The 18,848-nt window shown below is 39.6% G+C and overlaps 1 protein-coding gene across 24 annotated transcripts in view; it reads right to left on the bottom strand.

The window, feature by feature from the left end:
- The window catches only part of RBFOX2 (RNA binding fox-1 homolog 2), a 293,244-nt gene that overhangs the window by 96,501 nt on the left and 177,895 nt on the right, over positions 1-18,848 (bottom strand). The window contains exon 1 of one of the 24 annotated variants that reach the window (XM_070370182.1): positions 13,634-14,151. The exons of 22 other annotated variants lie outside the window; for them this stretch is intronic. In XM_070370182.1, the coding sequence (XP_070226283.1) occupies positions 13,634-13,678 (45 nt within the window). In that variant the 5' untranslated portion in view covers positions 13,679-14,151. Of the gene's footprint in view, positions 1-2,603; positions 2,854-13,633; positions 14,152-18,848 lie in introns of those variants that run through there. One more of the 24 variants, XM_070370183.1, reaches the window with a different exon arrangement.

Below are 18,848 nucleotides of genomic sequence, written 5' to 3'. Positions count from 1 at the left end.
AACCAGAGCATATATAATAACAATGAATGCACACCATGCAGCTACTGATACAGATCTAACATGTGATGAAAATGTCATCCACTGAAAGCCCTTCACCTTCTTCCACCAAGCGAGGGATGGAAATGGGATACAGATCAAAGATTTGTTAAGTCAAAGAACCTAGGTGACAAAATGGTGAAAACATACCCAAATGCCTTTCCTAATATACTTGCTGAGATATTAAATACCACCATGAACTGTTTGATAACTTGAACCATAAACAATGCAGACATTTTCTACTCAGAAAGCTTTACGTGACAGATCATTATCAAACACTGGGATCCTATGTCTGGCTCAAAAACCAAAAACTAGCCCTTCACCCTCCTCCCAAAACCCCCATGGAACAAATAAAGATTTGGCCTGTTTGGCTACTTGTTTCATTTTTTCCCTAAATTATTAACAACTATGTATGTTACATTAACATAGAAAGTGTATACAAAAAACAAACACATTGGAATACCGAAACTTCCTAAGTGTGACATTCTGTATTTTCCATTTGTATATATTTAGAGTGGGAAAAACTGAGCTCCTGCTTTCCCTTCAGCATTCACATACACTGAGAAAATCATTAATGAGTTTCACTCATCTATTAGAATTCTTAACCACCCTCAAACTCCTTCTTCCCAGTTTCTACTTATCTCCTCTGCTTCATTCCTAAAATTATAGTTTTCTTAAATACTGATTATTAAGACCAAGTTATTAAGTGTGCAAACGCTTATGCATTCTAAACTTGGGCTTGCACGTGCTTACTCAGCTCCTCTAGAAACGAAGGGGACAGGCTCCAAGAGGTCATGGAAAACCTCTGATTATAAGAAGTCCTAGTTTAGGTAACTCTTTCACTGACTTAAAAATATATATAACAAGTCATATTTACATAAAAAGTATATATATAATGAAAAGTCAAGTAGTTGAAAAGGCTCCAGTAATAGCTGAGAAAGAAGAGAGCTGGTACCCTCTAATATGGTAAGTTAATGAAAACTGAATGAGGGCTCCAAGGTTAAGAAGTATCATCTACCAAGCAACAAAGGGAAGCCAGAAACAGGTTCTCTCTCTCTCTTTTTTTTTTTTAAATATAGCATATTTCAAAAGAGTTAATCAGGCTCATGATGAAGGGATAAGAACTGCAACAGAAAATATTTCAAGGGTTTCTCCCCTTTCCAGAAGAGGGAGGGGTCTCTTAATAATCTCCAAACTTAAATCCGTTGAAAAATTATTTTGCAGAGACATATTCTTTGAAACTTCCCTTTCCTCCAGGTCATGTTGGGAAAACCTCCCTAAAGCTTTACCTCCTTCCAAACAGCACTGCAGGGCATTATATAACATTTAACGGAACAGGGCTCCAGCTCCTAAAATCATGCTCTATCCAGATAGCCAGCTGACTCTCTCGCCCTCCGGTGGTGACTTAGAGAGGAAGACAGACGAGAGAATACAAAAAAGGGGGGCAACCTCCTTAAAAGGAAAGCACTGTCCAGTGATGAAATTTCCCTACAGAGCATAAAACCTGGAGTGAAATGCATCCTAAGTCTGAGACCAAAGGATATGAAGTTCTACAAGGCAACAATGCAAATGATTCTAATTGATTAATCACGGCCGCATCATTTCCTCTCAACCCATGTATAAAGAAAAACGGGTAAAAGGATCATACGGAAGGAGGCCAAAAGGAAAAAGAGCACCGCCAGGGAAAATCGGGGAAGAGTATTCACCTTTCTGTTTGTCAGGAATGACTTGCTAAAATGCAGATATTGCTTGGCACAAGTAAAGACAGGCAGAGAGAGGGAGGGAGGGAGGGAAGGAGGGAGGTCTTCCATTTCCTACTCCCTCTCCTTCAGATGTCTTTTAATGCCCCCGTGACTGTCACTTATACATTCAGACCTGCTCTCCTGCCAGGGAGGGCTCTAACCTGCCTGTGCTGCACCTGGATGCTTCTACAGTTCTCATGGAAAACAAACCATGCAGTAACAAAGACATGAAAGTCAAACGTATTTTTTTCAAGCCTTCATTTTTAATAAGCCCTTTAGAGCAAAGGCAGCAAAACTGCAATTCCATCGCCTCTTTGGAGACACCTAAGTGAATCTGAAATCGGATTTCCCTACAACACAGATTCTTCTGCTATTCTTAAAAGGAAGTCAATCCCGCTCCCCTCTTTTTGGCCGTCTACAAGAATCTCTTCCTACCTCTGCAGTCTCTCTCTCCCTCCCTCTTCTCAGAACCAAGACAAAGAGGTAGACAAATCCCCACAGGGTCTTTCCTGAGCCACAGCTGCACAGAACAGGAAACAGGAATCTGCTATGGAGCTAAGGGAGGGGGAGAATAAAGGATACGCATACAACACACACACACACACACACACACACACACTCTCTCTCTCTCTCTCTCTCTCTCTCTCTCTCTCTCTCTCACGGACCCACAACAGGCACAGACTAGCTTTCCAGCTGATAACAATAATTTTGACCCTTTCTAAAAAGACAATAATAATTAACTCTGGTGACTCTGCCCCACCCGCATAGCTCTTTTTAGATCTCGGAAACGAGAAAAGAAACGAACGGAGCAAACACAGATCTTACCTGAGTTACCATTTTCTTTTTCTCCATAAACCAAAGGGAATGGATGATGAACACTCAGAGCAGTTGCGCTGGGGGGGACACCTTCCACGGCTTTCTTTCCACCCCCCTCCCCCCCCCAGTCTAGCTTGTTAAGGGCCGGTGATTGTTCTCCCTTTATCTCGTTTTCCTTCCTTTTTCTTTCTAGTGTTTCTTCCTTTCTTTTCTCTTCCTCTCTGGCAGTCTCTCCCCCTCCTTCCTTCTCCAGCTCCCTCCCATATCTCAGGCAGATGGCTGAAGGAAGCCCCACCCCTGAATGCCTAAGGTAATTAATCAGAGTACAGCCCCACCTCTTCCTCCTCCCCCCACCCGCTCCTGGCTGGCTGACATCTCCCAACTCCAGAAACAGGCCTGCTGGAGAATGGCAGTTCAGTGTGTGCTTTGCGCGCGCGCGTGCGTGTGTGCATGTGTGTGTGTGTGTGCGTGTGTGTCTGTGTGTGTGAGGAGAGGAGGGAAGGAGGGGGAGAGAGGCAAGGGCAGGCGCCATGTGCAGGCATATTTTAAGGAGTGAGATTCTGCGATGGTGGCATTAATTATATAGCACAGGAAGTATTCAGGGCAGCCTACCATAGTTAGTACAGATTTAAAATGTTCCATCTAAGAATACCTGATAATATGAAATAAGACAGAAATTATTTTTTAAAAAAACACTTCCACGGATGTATAGTTTATAGATGCAGTGGATTTCATAAAAGATGAGAAAAGCTGCTCAATGACAGTTGACTGGAAGGTTTTCAAGGAATGGAAATATGCAAGAACCTGCTTGTCCTAAATCAGCCTAAAGACTTCAAAGGACCAAAAGAGAGAAGGGAGGTAATTTAAGTGCATATTTTTTCCACTGTAAAAAACCTGGGGATTCTGAAAAAGGTGTCTACAAACATGACGGCTTATGAAACGTAGGGTGGATACTAATTTGACTGTTCAAGGCTTCCAGCTTCATTACGAATTCTGGTTAACTGAGAATTCACCTTTTGTGTTCCTCAGCCTCTAGTGAAAAACATAAACCTTTCTTATACATACAATGGAAAACTATGTCATTGCTATTACTAGTTATTGTTACTATACAGTGCTAGAGAGACAGGAGATGTGGGAGAATGTTTATTAAATATGAGTTTAAGTTCTCTTAGTAAAAAATCAGGTTTTATTTAAGGGCTGCCCTGTGGCTCAGATGGTAAAGCGTCTGCCCGCAAGGCGGGAGACCCGGGTTCGATCCCTGGGTCGGGAAGATCCCCTGGAGAAGGAAATGGCAACCCACTCCAGTATTCTTGCCTGAAAAACTCCATGGACTGTCTGCTGAGGAGCTTGGTAGCTGACAGTCCATGGAGTCGCAAAGAGCTGGACACAATTGAGCGACTTTCACTAAGGTGGCTCAGTGGTGAAGAATCTGCTTGCCAATGCAGGAGATGCTGGAGATGTGGGTTCCATCCCTGAGTTGGGGAAGAGCGCCTGGAGGAGGAAATGGCAACCCATTTCAGTACTCTTGCCAGGAAAATTCCACAGACAGAGGAGCCTGGAGGGCTATAGTCTCTGGGGGTCGCACAACTCAGAGACTGAACACACACACACAGTAAAAAGCCATAATAAAAAAAAAAAAGCATCAGAGGTGTGATTCAGTTCAGAAGCCCTGGTCAGAGTCCTAATTCTGCCTTTTATAAGTGATCTTGGAAAATCAGTGATCTTGGAAAAGTCTTTGACCTCTGAATATAAATGTCATAATCTTCCTACTTCCCTACTTTGTATTATTAAATACTCAAATAAAGTAATCTATGTGAATGTTTGATGAGTTCATGATATTTGTCTCATAACAGTAACAATTTTCTATTTTTTTAGTATTCTAATAAATAAGATCCTATATTAAGTTTTTTATTTTATAATTTATGCTATATTTATGTTATGATCTCTAATAGATTACCTGAAGGGCAAAGAGATTAATTCCAAAGTTAAGCTTCCTATTTTTAAAATAAATGCATTAAAAAAATCAAAATTAAAAATCACAAATCACACAGAATACAGTAAGTTTTTTCTGTCTCAATGAGGATTATTTGGCAAAATATATAACCAGGCTTTAAAAACAATGTACATATAACAGTGTTGGTTGGCACACTGCCAATATAACATCATAAAGTGTTAGTCACTCAGACATGTGCAACTCTGCAACCCTATGCTCCCATCCAAATTAGTAACCATTTTAACAGTTCGGAAAACACAGAAACTACCGAACAACCTGAAGAGCCTGGCACAGTCAGAGCTATTTACTGAGCCCCTACAACACGCCAGGCACTACTCTGGGCGTGTTACAGACACTTGAATACTTTTAGTATACGTGTAAAGAAATACGTTCAAAAGAATAGGATCTTTTAACATCAGGAAGAACAACATTAAGAGAAAAGGGATGGATCAGTTCTGGACTTGTTCTTATTTAACATTTGTAGAAATGATCTAGAAGATAGAACATATTACATTCTCTGAATCTGTGACTGAAAAGTCAATCTGGAGATAAAATGCAGACAAAAAACTGTAAAGACAAAGTGAAAGTGAAAGCTGCTCAGTCGTGTCCGACTCTTTGTGAACCCGTGGACTTTACAGACCATGGAATTCTCCAGGCCAGAGTACTGGAGTGGGTTATCCCTTCTTCAGTGGATCTTCCGGATCTAGGAATCGAACTGGGGTCTCCTGCATTGCAGGCGGATTCTTTACCAACTGAGCTATTAGGGAAAGACAAAGTGAGGAAGCAGAAAAGAGTTCACTGGAAGCAAGGGCAATGCAGTGTGCTTTGGGGAAAATCTAAATCATATTCATGAGATAATTATGCTTTCAGTTCTAATATAAGAAATAAACTGAGAATCACTGTATACCATTCTCTGAATCCGCTGGCCCATGACAGTGCTAGGGGCCAAAAACCCGGGGCACCGAGAAGACAGAGTCCCTCATTCCACATCACACAGACACACACACACACACGCTACTCTTATGAAAACCATAGCTGTCTTGAAGTGTGCAAACCTTCATACATATGGAAAGACAACACGCCCCAAGAGATTTTTTTTTTAATAAAAATGAGGGATTTCCACATGCAAAAAGCCTAGGATATAGGTTTCCTTAGGTCTGGTATTCATGATTCTTTTCCACACTTAGGACCAGTATTTTATGTTGCAGATAATCAACTTGAAAATATTAAAATAATTTTCATAAATTCACTGATTCTAGTGAGCAATGCACAAACTCAAGGCTATTCTGATGCACGTCCCTGACTTTAAAGGCTGTAGTTATAGAGGACAACCTGCTCCCTCGTGCCCAAGAGAGAGAAGAGCAACTGAACAGCCTGGATCTGACCCAGCAAAATGCCTGAAGTCCCCTGGTGGCTGAGTGTGCCCAGTGGTGTACCAAGGAGAAACTCATTTCAGGGCATTTTCTGGGCAGGAGGGAAGGGTTTGGGGAGGAAGGCAGGCAAACAGACAATCAATGTCAGCTAAGGGAGGAGACCATGTCCACCCTCAAGGGTCAACCCTCAGCTTCCAGCACAGGGCCTAATATATGGCAAGTACTCAATAAATATCTGGTAAATAAACAAATGAACTTCTCCTAGTCGTTTCAATGTCTTCATTGTTTCCTGAGGGCTTCATGTAATCCCCGGAACTCTAGCTTCCTTTCCCCCATAACACTCAGTGGAAATTGATCTTATCAAAGTCACCAAAGAAAGACCTCAGACGGCCTAATTCAATGGACAGGTTATATCTTCTTCTTTGGCATCTGGCACTCCCTCCTTTTGGAAACTTTTATTCTCAGCTTCAAATGACACCAGTCTTTCCTGATTCTCCTCTTTCCCTGTTCACTCGCTTCCCCATCTTACTCTTCTTCCTCTGTTATTGTTGTTGTTTAGTCACTAAGTAGTGTCTGACTCTGGGACGCGGTGGACTGCAGCACGACAGGTTTCCCCGTCCTTCACTATCTCCCGGAGTTTGCTTCACTATCTCCCGGAGTTTGCTCATCATAATCATGTCCATTGAATCAGAGATGCCGTCTAACCATCTCATTCTTTGTTGCCGCCTTCTCCTCCTGTTCTCAATCTTTCCCAGTATCATCAAGTGCTTTTCCAATGAGTCAGCTCTTCAAATTAGGTGGCCAAAGTACTGGAGCTTTAGCGTAAGTCCTTCCAATGAATATTCACGGTTGATTTCTTTTAGGATTGACTGGTTTGATCTCCTTGCTGTCCAAGGGATTCTCAAGAGTCTTTTCCAGAACCACAATTTGAAAGCATTAATTCGGTGCTCAGCCTTCTTTATGGTCCAACTCTCACATCCGTACATGACTACTGGAAAAATCATAGCTTTAACTGCCAACCTTCAACGTTGGTATTGTTTGACATGCCATCTTCAGACCTCTTTAACTACACACTGGAGAAGGCAATGGCACCCCACTCCAGTACTCTTCCTTGGAAAATCCCATGGACAGAGGAGCCTGTTAGGCTGCAATCCATGGGGTCGCTAAGAGTTGGACATGACTGAGCGACTTCACTTTCACTTTCATGCACTGGAGAAGGAAATGGCAGCTCACTCCAGTGTTCTTGCCTGGAGAATCCCAGGGACGGGGAAGCCTGGTGGGCTGCCGTCTATGGGGTCGCACAGAGTCAGAAATGACTGAAGTGACTTAGCATAGCATAACTACATACCACAGGTCCTTAACCAAGGTACTGACTATATAGTTCCTCACACAGGTAGCCCAGTGGAAATTTGTTTTCTTATGTGCAATTCTGTGCAGAGAGGATTTACGGTATTCATCAGATTTTCAAAAAGGTACACAACTCAAAAAAGTTAGGCAATGGTCCTTAATTCCCAAGGCCTTCTGTTGACCAACATGCTTGCTCTGGGTGGTGTAACCACTCCACTGCTTCAACTACTACCCACTGACCTTGGTGACCCCCCACATTGCTATGTTCATTCCAGACATCTCTCCTGAACTCCAGACCAAATTTCAAATGCAGAACAATGGTTACTATCGTTTAGATATTCAACATATTTCTCTATTTTAAAAGTCCAAATTAAATTCTCAAAATGGAATCAATAATTCATTTAGCAAACATCTGAGTGTCTATCATGTGCCAGGCACTGGGGGTGCACAGTAATTGACAAAGGAGATAAACATTCCTGTGTGTGTGAAGCCTGGATTCTAGGGCTCACTCTGCCATGTCTTACTTGGTGAAATGTGGTTAAACTTGCGAACCGGTAAGAGGTATCATTTCTTGAAAACTTACTCTGTGGTGGCTTCTTATCAGGACACTACATATATTCTTAGCTCACTTCATCCTCAGGACAAGACGTTTTAATCTCCTTTGCAGAAAGGAGGGAACTAAGAGGAGGTGAAGCTAAGTATCTCACCCAAAGTCACCCGAGCTGGCAAGCCGAAGTGCCCAGATTTAAACCCAAATCTGATGGAAAGTCTGGAGACCTTCCAGAACTCCTCCTTCTCACCTGATACCACACCAAACCAAATGCAAGTCCTTTTGATTTCTCTGAAATCTGCCCTTTCTTTTCAGCCTGGCACCACAAATTCGGCTCTGACCTTATTATTTTGCATTCAGCCTCCTACTAGCTCTCTGCCTTTGGTCTAACTCTCTTCCTGTGCAGGCCTCTCACCACTGCCAGGGCTTGAAATCTCATCATGCCACTTCCCTGGTTAAAATCCTCAATTACTGCCCACAGCCTAACAAGCGGGACAGTCCTAACAGTTAAGGAGGCACCTAACACACACAGCGTGGCTTCAGGTCACTGTCCAGAGCCCCTGCTTTCCCTCTCCCCACTCGGCGCCTTCCTCTGCTCCTACCACACTTCACCGTGTGGGGTTAGTTCCTCTACAACTCCTCTGTTCTTTTCTGTTTCTCATTTCAGGCATCCCATGCTCCAAAAAGCCTTTGCTGCCCTAACCTGCACCCACACATGAGTTCAGGACCCCTTAGCCCTGTGCCTTGGCACCTGAGCCACAGTTCATATTGTTCCTGTATAACTTTGAACAGACTGTGAGCAATCTGAGGGTAAGAACTGCGTTTCACAATCTTAACTCAGTTCCTAACCCAGCACCTAAATATTTAGTGGATAATGTTTCATGAAATCAAACTGTGTAATGCTTTGATTTCTACCTCTTGCCTGGTATATCCATAGAGGGTACCTAAGAACAAAAAGCATCTCTGTGGTTATCAATATACTATAAAAGCAATCTTTTCTTCCCAAAGAGTACTTGGAAATATTTTTAAATTTATAAATTTACTTTAGCATTTTAGAAATCTGAAGGGGAAAGGAAGATGTACAAGATGAGAGAATGGGAGAAAGGTCTTATTTTCGACTTTATTAGAATAGTTTAGATTGTAGACAAAACAGCAATTACTGATTAAAAAAAAAAAAAACAACTCACAACTTCAGGTACCTTGCTCCTCACAATTTTGCACAGACAGGACGCAACCTCCCCACCTCCCACCCACTCAGCAGCAATGCTCTAAAACCAGGTCCAAGAGCCCCTGACCAGAAGGCATACTTTCCCAGGCTGCCGCTAACACCCCGGTGAAAGGCAACATTAAAGGGACGGCATTTCCTGTGACAGTAAAGACTTGCTAGTATAAAAGCTCTTCACTGCACAGCCCCCTCACCCATAATCCTAAGTGTAAATAACCATTTACACCTAACAGATATAAATACCTTTGCAGAAGCATCTCTGAGACAATACTACTTTAATATTACTTGCCCCAGCATTCCCTTTAATATAAATGATGCCAAATTACAGATAATTATATTATATCCTAGCTCATTTTCTCTGGCTTAGGCACTGTTCAGTTATATATAACTCATTCTAGAACAAAAGGTGAGAGGAAAATTTGACATTAACTGCTTTGGACCTTAAATGCTTATAAAAACCAAATAATCCTCAATTTATTTCCTGTCTTCCCAAAATCAAACCTTTAGAGCAAGATCACAAGTACTACACACTAAGAAATAAGTGAGGCCAGAGAAACTAAAAAATATAACTTCATAAACTATTAACTTAGAGTTGCATAACATGTTCTTTAAATCTCTTTAAATTATCCCAAACTCTAAACTGAGTCATATATACAATTGAAATTATGTGTACATTCTCTGTATTCTCTGAGAGATTAAGGAAATGGTTCTTAGACAAATACTAAAAGGGATGGGACATAAACATATTTATTAATAACCAGATTAGCAAGAAAATACATGATTAATCTGTGAAAACTGAACTGTACTGTTTTTCCAATAATAAAATATGCCATGTCTCTATTAGTAAATTACTGGAGATTCTGCTGGTTTTCTCCACCACTAAATCCTTGTGCCTGGCATAGTATCTGGCACATAGTATGTACTCAACTACTTCAAAATGAGAAATTAAAGTGTATGTATATATCCCTCTCCATCAAGGTCATCTGCCCACAAGGAAGTGGTCAGTCTTTGGTCTAGCTCACTCTACAGCACTCTATACAGCCCCCAGCATTCTCTTAACATTCTCTAATGTATTTATTAAACAGGTCACTTCTGTCTCTCCATCTTCCAGATGCCTAATATCCTCAAGCTGTACTTTAACTCTCAAACCATGATACACAGCTGCATCCCCCAAATGTAAGACTCTGCTTCTTCTCCCTCCAACTGCTCTATTCACCTCAAAATGACAACCACTGCCAATACAGGTGATTGGCAGGTTAAGTACAGTGGCCTCAGGAAAAACTGATAAAAGATGAGCCCCTAACTTGCAACCAGTTATCACATAATATGAATTTACCGTCTTAGTCATTTAAACGGTTCTGTGGTATTAAATACAGTGGGGCTCTGCAGAACACAAGTTTGAACTATTGTAAGTTCACCTACATGGGGATTTTTTTTTTTTTTTTACTGAATATGTGCACAATCAGTGGTCGGTTGAATCTAAGGAGGCAGAACCACAGATACGGTAATTCTTTTATTTTTTAGGAACCATCCAACAGTTTTCCACAGTAGCTGTACATTCTTATAAACAAATGCACAAGGGTTCCAATCTTACCACATCCTTGCCAACACTTGTTACTTTCTGTTTTTCTTCCTTTTTTTTGTTTTTACAGTAGCCATCCTAACAAGTTATATTTTAACCATTCAGTCAGAGGCGGTAAATGTACAATCCAAAAGACTAATTTCAAAAACAGTTTCTCAAATAGATTTCCCTCTGATTTGGCCACACTGTGAGGTTTGAGGGATCTTAGTTTCTGGATCAGGGATTGAACCCAAACTCTTGGCACTGAAAGTGTGGAGTCCTAGCCACTGGACTGCCAGGCATGCATGTGTAGTTCAGTCACATCCAACTTTTGGCGACCCTATGGAACTGTTGCCAGCCAGGCTGCTCTGTCCAGGGGATTTTCCCAGCAAGAATACTGGAGTTGGTTGCCATTTCCTCCTCCAGGGGATCTTCCCGACCCAGGAATTGAACCTGCATCTCCTACACTGTAGGCAGATTCTTTACCATTGAGCCACTGCAGAAGCCCCTGGACCGCCAGGGAATTCCCTCAAATAGATTTTTTATGGGTAGGGAGACCATACTTACTATCCTTTAAATCATGTCTAGCAACCCTCTACACCTACTTACTCTGCCTGTATTTTAACCTGACTTGGCCCAGATTTGGTTCTGCAAAAATTATAACTAATAAAATAACTAATTTAAATTGCACACTCTTAAGACAGGCATGATTTTATGAACCACAGGAGCAATAAAAAGTCAAGTATCTAAAATACTTCATTGCCCTATGCTGAGAATTCACTTTGTTTCATTATCTTCACATTAGCAATTCTAGAAATTTAATCTAAAAAAAATGCGCAAAACTTTTAATTTTTTAAAAATACTGTTCAATCACCACCTCAATAATGTCCAATTGCATCAAGCATTGGCACAGAACCACAAGCAGCAGGCAACAAAGAGCTTTGATTTAACTAAGCACAAGAATGTAACAGAAGCTAAAAAGCAAATTTTATAACTATAGTGGCGATAAGAGTTTGGAGAGTAAACAGCCATCATAAATGCACCAACATTTATAAATGTACTGGAAGAACCTGTTACCCTAACAGAATTAAGACTATAAGACAGTTTGGGATCCTTCAACATAAAGTTCATTTTTCAATCACACTAACTTCCCCAATGTGGTGGAGAGTGTACTCTTAAATTTTAGTATCCCATTACCTGCATTTCTAAGCTATCTTAATTTCAGATAGAATGACCTAATAAATGGAGCAAAGTTGGGAAAGTGCAGTTTTAAATCCTGAGCACGACATTTATCAGTACTAAATCTTAATGACTGAAAAGATTTGGGGTGGCAAGTTCATTTTATCATAAATGAATATAATTTTAGCGTAAAGACTATCAAATATGTCATAATTTCTAAACAACAACCCTTTAATCCACTCTACCACTTTTAGTTTTGGGGGGAATGGCCAATTTTCTACATTGAAAAATTTATTTACAAATTACATTTATTTTTCTCATAAATCTTAAACACCTCAATCTTCTTTGGGAACATTTCTGCCTTTTCAGTTTTTTTTTTTACATTACTTATATTTATTACAAGTCTCTTACTAGCTGGGTCTCAGAAATTTACTGTTCACAGATGTTTTGTCTTCAAAAGCACATCAATATTTACTTGTAAGAAGTTTTGCTTTTAATCTAGTCTCATGACACTTTTAACACTGACCAATCAATTGTGTTATGCCAGAAGAAAAATAGCTCACACATAAATGAGATACATGAATACTTTAAAACCTCATTATGGAAAATACTTGCTCAATCTGAATAACTCAAAATCATAGAAGATTATATAGTTAAAACAAAACATATGGTATAGACCAGTGCACTAGAATATAGTTAAAGAAACATAACCATATCCCCTCCCACATGACATCCATACTGGTAGCTCACAACTTGAACGAGAGCTGTGAGTTTACATTGGAGCACTTATCCAATAGGTCCAATTAAAAAGAGCTTGGTTTAGCCTTCAGGCCCAACCTATCTAATAAGATAAACTGGGGTTTGTCACTTCCTTTAACCCTAGGCATTTCTGTCAAAACCACAACTTAGGAGCTAATTACTAGAGAAATGGCTGTCTGAAAGAAAAAATTAAGTGCCATGAAAACAAACCAAACCAAACTGAGAAACCAAATAGTATTGATAATTCAGAATTAATTGTATCGACCATTTTTGTTTTCCTAGTCTAGATTTTCAGCACAATCAATATTTCAAAGAATCATGACATATGAAAAATAACCTAGTTAAATCTTTATTTTATATACAAGTGAAGTCAAGAAAAATGAAGTTATTTGAATATGAATATGGACGTTTAATACTATAGCTTGAATCAGAATCCATAATCCTTAACTTCAACTTCATTCACTATATTGCTACTAACTTAAAGGCAAATAGTTATTCAAGAGTATGGCTGATAAAGGCCTAAATTTTTATGATTCTGGATTTCAACAAGTAAATAACTAAAATGGCAATAATATCACAGAATAAAATGCTCAGTGTGGAGAGAGCGCCCTCTACTGTATATTACCTCTCTGACAACTACGGCAACAGTTGGAAACTGCCATCTGTGCCTCTAGTCTACTCAAAATGAGCCTGAAGTTACTATAATATATATTGTGCTTTGTTATGTTACAACTATAATGCCAAGCCCAGTATTTGAAACATACATACATACACGTGGGTTGGGTAACCCCCTTCCCCCTGCCACACACACACTCAAGAATCTCTGAAGCTTCAGAACTTCTAGGACTGAAAGCAACCACCCCCCTGCCCAGCCGTCAATACTATAAATATCAAACTTCCTGTTACAGCAAATTAGCAAATAGCTTTGGGAAATCTATGCTCTGAATGGTACCAGGTCAGAAGACAGGAAGCTTATAAGCATTTCATCCCACCATAAAATTCTCACATCAATCAAGTACTATCTAGAAAACAAGTTATAACCCTCAGCTTACCTGGACAACAGGATATTGATAATCCATACAATATACACCATACATAGCAAAGGGGGAAAAGATCTTCAGATAAAGACAGTACAGAAAGTATTTAAGCTTCTGCCTTGTTTGATGTGGGTGTCCTGTCCAAAGGAACCTGGAAACACCAAAAAATCCTTGGCTGACTTCCAGCCTACGCAGATAAGTATGTTGACTCAGATGACGAGGAAAGAGCTTGGCTCAGCCCAGGCTTCCACCCCAGTAAGACTCAACACTACACAAAAGAAATGTTCAAGGAAAAGTAGACAGTTCCAACGGAGTTACTAGCTATAGACTGAAAACTACTCTAGAGGTTTGCTGTTACTGTTGGTTTTAAACTGACAACTTCTCCAGAAACTCAAGAGGTAGAGAATGACAGCCAAGGAAGGGATCGTAGGCTCCTTAAAGTGGCACAAAAAACGGTAGGAAGCACAAGGTATCCAGGATCCAAAGTGATATATATATTCCAGGCTTTAAGTACGTCAGAGGGAACACTCCCAATCCAGGAGGTGGAAAAGCAAATGGGACTCGTATTATTTCCCTACTTCTTCTTGGGCGGGGACTGCGCACATGCGCATGCACACACACACACACACACACACACACACACACACCCCCTTCTCACTGTCTCCGGCACAGACAGGTGTTAGGATTAACAGTATAAAATCCTTCTGCTGTGGAAAGAAATGGGAAAGAAATGAAGTCACACTGCTACAGGCAGTGAAAGGAGCTCTTTCATGACATTGTATGTTTTTGTATCATTTAACATCTCCTCTGCTGGGCTCCAGCAGAAGCTTGGACAGCTGGCAGGATCAGCACAAGAAAAGAGGAAGGTGGCCCCGACTCTGAGGCAACATGAGTCCACTGGAGACCTTCAGATATGCCAGAGACTCTCTCAGCTGTTCCAGTCAAACATGGAAGGATTAAGTGCGGTTGCCTGCAGAAAGGTGGGGGTGGAAAGGTCTTTTCAGAAAAGCCAGTTGCTTTTCCCCTTTTAGGAAGCTGCTATACTCACCCTACCATTATATACAAACACACATGTGCACACATATTTCTATAACAGATATTAAAAGCAGTAACAAACACAGACAGGTGTTAGGTCAGTCTGACAATATAGGGCAGGTTAAAGAGTTGGCTTTCAGAGCCTAAAACGGCCCTTGTAAAACCAGGGAACTGCTAAGCAATTCTTAGAAAACTGAACATAGAGTGAGCAGAAAGTAAAGATAAATGCTCAGTAAGAGAGGCACGTTTATAACTATCATTGCTAACAAATCCCCTAGTTTGGGCAAACATTCAAAAGTTCAAAATGATAAATAATTCTAAATTAGTTTTGGGGGCTCTGATCTCCCTAATCTTGGAGAGAGAGTAATATTGTAACATGTTTTAGTAAGATTAACCCATGAGGATTATCTGCAACTGTGAAGCATTTGTAAGAGTCTAAGTCTTACCAAGTCCACTCCACCCCCAGTGCAGTTTTTCTCCTTTTATGGTCACTGCAATTTATTTTAGTATTGTTCAGGAGAAACTGCTTTTTAAAAGTCAAAATGGCCTTAGTATGTTTAAGACAGATATCTTGGTTAAGCATTTACAATAATTCGGTTCTTAGAGATCAGGTGGACCACTGCAACGTACTAGATTATCTTTGCATTGCTGGTACTGATTCTATGTGTATTACACATAAGGGACAATAATAAACCAATCCAGTATAATTTAAAAATTTACTGATCTATTATACACAAGGTATTGTGCTAAGCAATGGAGAAATGAACAGGCACCATTTTGTTGTTGAGAAATTTGCAACTTGTGGGAGAATAGACGAGTACACACGTAAAACCAAAAGGCAAAACAATGCTACAGCTCCAAAATTAAACATTGTGAGCAATTTCTCACTCAGGGAATGATATTTTTTAAATGCTGCTCTTAATGAACACTTTCACAGTGTCACTTTCTTACCACTAAAACTATGAGACCCTGCTTCATCAATTCTTAACAGAGATTGTCTGAGCCTGGCCTGTAACATACATTCTACTTATCCCAAGAGTCCCTTGGACTGCAGGGGATCAAACCAGTCAATCTTAAAGGAAATCAACCTTGAATTATTCATTGGAAAGACTGACGCTGTAGCTGAAGCTCCAATACTTTGGCCACCTGATCCAAAGAGCTGACTCACTGGAAAAGACCCTGATGCTGGGAAAGATTGAAGGCGGGAGGAGAAGGGGACAACAGAGGATGAGATGGTTGGATGGCATCATTGACTCCATGGATATGAGTTTGAGCAAACTCTGGGAGACAGTGAAGGACAGGGAAGCCTGGTGTGTTGCAGTCCACGGGGCTGCAAAGAGTCGGACACAACTTAGCAACTGAACAACAACAAAGAAATAACAAAAGGGATGTTTCTATAATAAAACCTTTTACCAAATTTTCCCTGGGGTCTTCCCTGGTGATCCAGTAGCTAAGACTCCATCCTCCAATGCAGGGGGCCTGGGTTTGATCCCTAATCGGGGAACTAGATTCTACATGCCACAACGAATTCGCATGCTGCACCTAAAGATAGACGATCCCAAGTACTGCAACTGAAGAACGAAGATTTCATGTGCTGCACCTAAGACTCGGTGCAGCCAAATAAATAAATATATAAAATGTTGTTTAAATAAATAAATATTACAGATAAAAACTAAAATTTCCCTTCTAATCAAATCAAATAATCCTCCAATCCTTCTTCTTCCTGTCCATTCTGCCATCCCACCTCCAGCAGTACAGTGGTACTGGCCACACAAACACTTGTAAACTAGCATCTTAATCACTATTACACTATTACACCTTCTTGATATGACTGATATCAAGATTCCCTTGATATAAAGACTGGAAAATGATGATACTCATAAACCATAAGAGGGTATTGTTAACCATGAACTACAATTGACAAACTTAACTTTCATGAGTTAATAACACAGTTCAGTATCTGATGAATTAATCACAGAAGATGCATTTTTCCCAAACTGTACTATATTTAAGATGACAGACTGTAACTCAAACTCTGGAACAACTAACCTAATTTCAACCTGAAAGTGTCCCCAGATATGTTATTGAGGGCCTTATCAATCTCTGTAGCTTTAAGTTCTTCTTGTGGATAAATCTATACGGACATGGTGAAAAGATATGGCTGATACATTTTTAAGTGAGAAAAATTATATTGCTGAATAGTGGTTAAAGTATAATTCTGTAGTTCCATATTTGTAAATGTGTATATATATATATATATATATATATATCTGTGTGTTTGTGAATAAATTACATATGTAATTTATAAGCTTTATGTGTCTCACATATAAGTTATATGCTATATATTTATATACACATATAATTTATTGGTTAACATGCACACCAATATATGCCATACATAGTTCATATTTATATACACACATACCATAGGCATAGGACAAAACCAAAACCTCTAGGGAGTGGGATAGTGGTTTTCATTTATTACCTTAAAATAAACTTTGAATTTGTTTAAATACATTTAAATGAGCATTTAATGTTCTATAATTCATCTTTTTTTAAGTTTAAGGGAATCAAAGCAGATTTTATTTTGAGTACAAGTATTTTAAAAACTGGGCTTCCCTGGTAACTTAGCTGAGAAAAATCTACCTGGCAATGTAGGAGATACAGGTTCAATTCCTGGGTTGGGAAGATGCCCTGAAGAAAGGAATGGCAACCCACTCCACTATTCCTGCCTGAAAAATCCTATGGACAGAAGAGCCTAGCAGGCTACAGTCCATGGGACCACAAAGAGTTGGACACGACTTAACGACTAAACAACAACTTTAAAAATTAGTAATATTCTCTGTGTTATCACATTTGCTTTACCTAACATGATGACATAAATATAAACTCTCATTTAATACTGGAGGATTTAGATGATAAACAATCAGTACCCAGGTATAGTTTAAATAATGAGCCGTTTGGAAAAATGTCAACATATTTCAATATGTGAATCATAACTCCTTGTACTTCTGCTTGCCCTTTTACTTACCTCTTTCTATAGATTTTTTGAAATTATAATTTAAGGCCAATAATTTAGTCAAACAAAAATTCTAAAAATTCCTTACAGAAAGAAAGGTGAATCTTTCACCAGGAAGAAAGCATATTACAAAAGATCAAATTACAAATGTTAGGGTTAAGAGTCAAGCTTCTCTCTTTTCCTGACATACAGTCTTTCTGTAGACTAACAGAGCCTTAGTTACTAATAGAGATTTGTCACGTGGGTCAGAAGTTGAACATCGTTTCAATATTTTTCTCCCATTTTCAAAGATTTAAAAGATAAACAAAAAATGTGAACATTTTCAGTTTAAATTAGTACTAAGTGTGTCCCTCCCTCAGAGGAAACAGTCTAGGTATTTCCTTTAGATTTAAATACTATCATATTTATTAAAAATAAAATTCCCCGAATAAAAAGACTATTCTCCACAATAAGCTCAGTTATTTGCTGACAATCCCAAATTACACCAATAGAAAATATGCAATGCAACATCATGAATGCTTTCTAGTGTTAAAGTTTTTGTGTACTCATCAATTAGAAACATGAATATAGAAAATGGTCTCCATATACTTCTATATATTTCATTGGCAGAGACATGTAGTCTATAAATTTCAACACTTGGGACACCTAGAACGTGTCTGTTAAATAGAATGTAACGATATAGAGAGAACAAGACCTAGTGAGGGAGTGCGCTATCTAGAAATGATCTCAAGATTCAGGAAATTTAAATTTAACTAAAGATAAAGGAGATAATTTGCAGTCCCATGCCAGAGGGAATAGCTGGTAACTGTAGTGTAAACTGTACTATCTACAACCCTAGGGATCTCAAGACTTACTCAATTCTGGATAACCAGAAAATATCTGAGATTCTTCGTACTTCTACTCTCTCATTCTTGTTTTCTTCTCTCCTTTTCTTTCCCTTCTGCCTATGTCATAAACCTACAGCATAGGTGTTCAAAGATGTGTTCAGTGTTCAGAGATAACTAGCTAGGCCTCTGGGTAGAATGCTTTGGCAAAGACTGTAAAGACCTCTGCCCTAAGGTATAACTGATTTTAGTAGCAAGCTAAGAAGGTTCCACAGATTGCTGTGTAGTGGAATAACACATAAATTCAAAAAGAGATAAAGCTTGAGATAGACAGATGAGGGTGGAGGGGATA

The sequence above is a fragment of the Bos mutus genome, chromosome 5 (assembly GCF_027580195.1).
Source record: "Bos mutus isolate GX-2022 chromosome 5, NWIPB_WYAK_1.1, whole genome shotgun sequence".
Classification (NCBI taxonomy): Eukaryota; Metazoa; Chordata; class Mammalia; order Artiodactyla; family Bovidae; genus Bos; species Bos mutus.
This window is presented reverse-complemented; position numbering and strand designations above follow the sequence as displayed.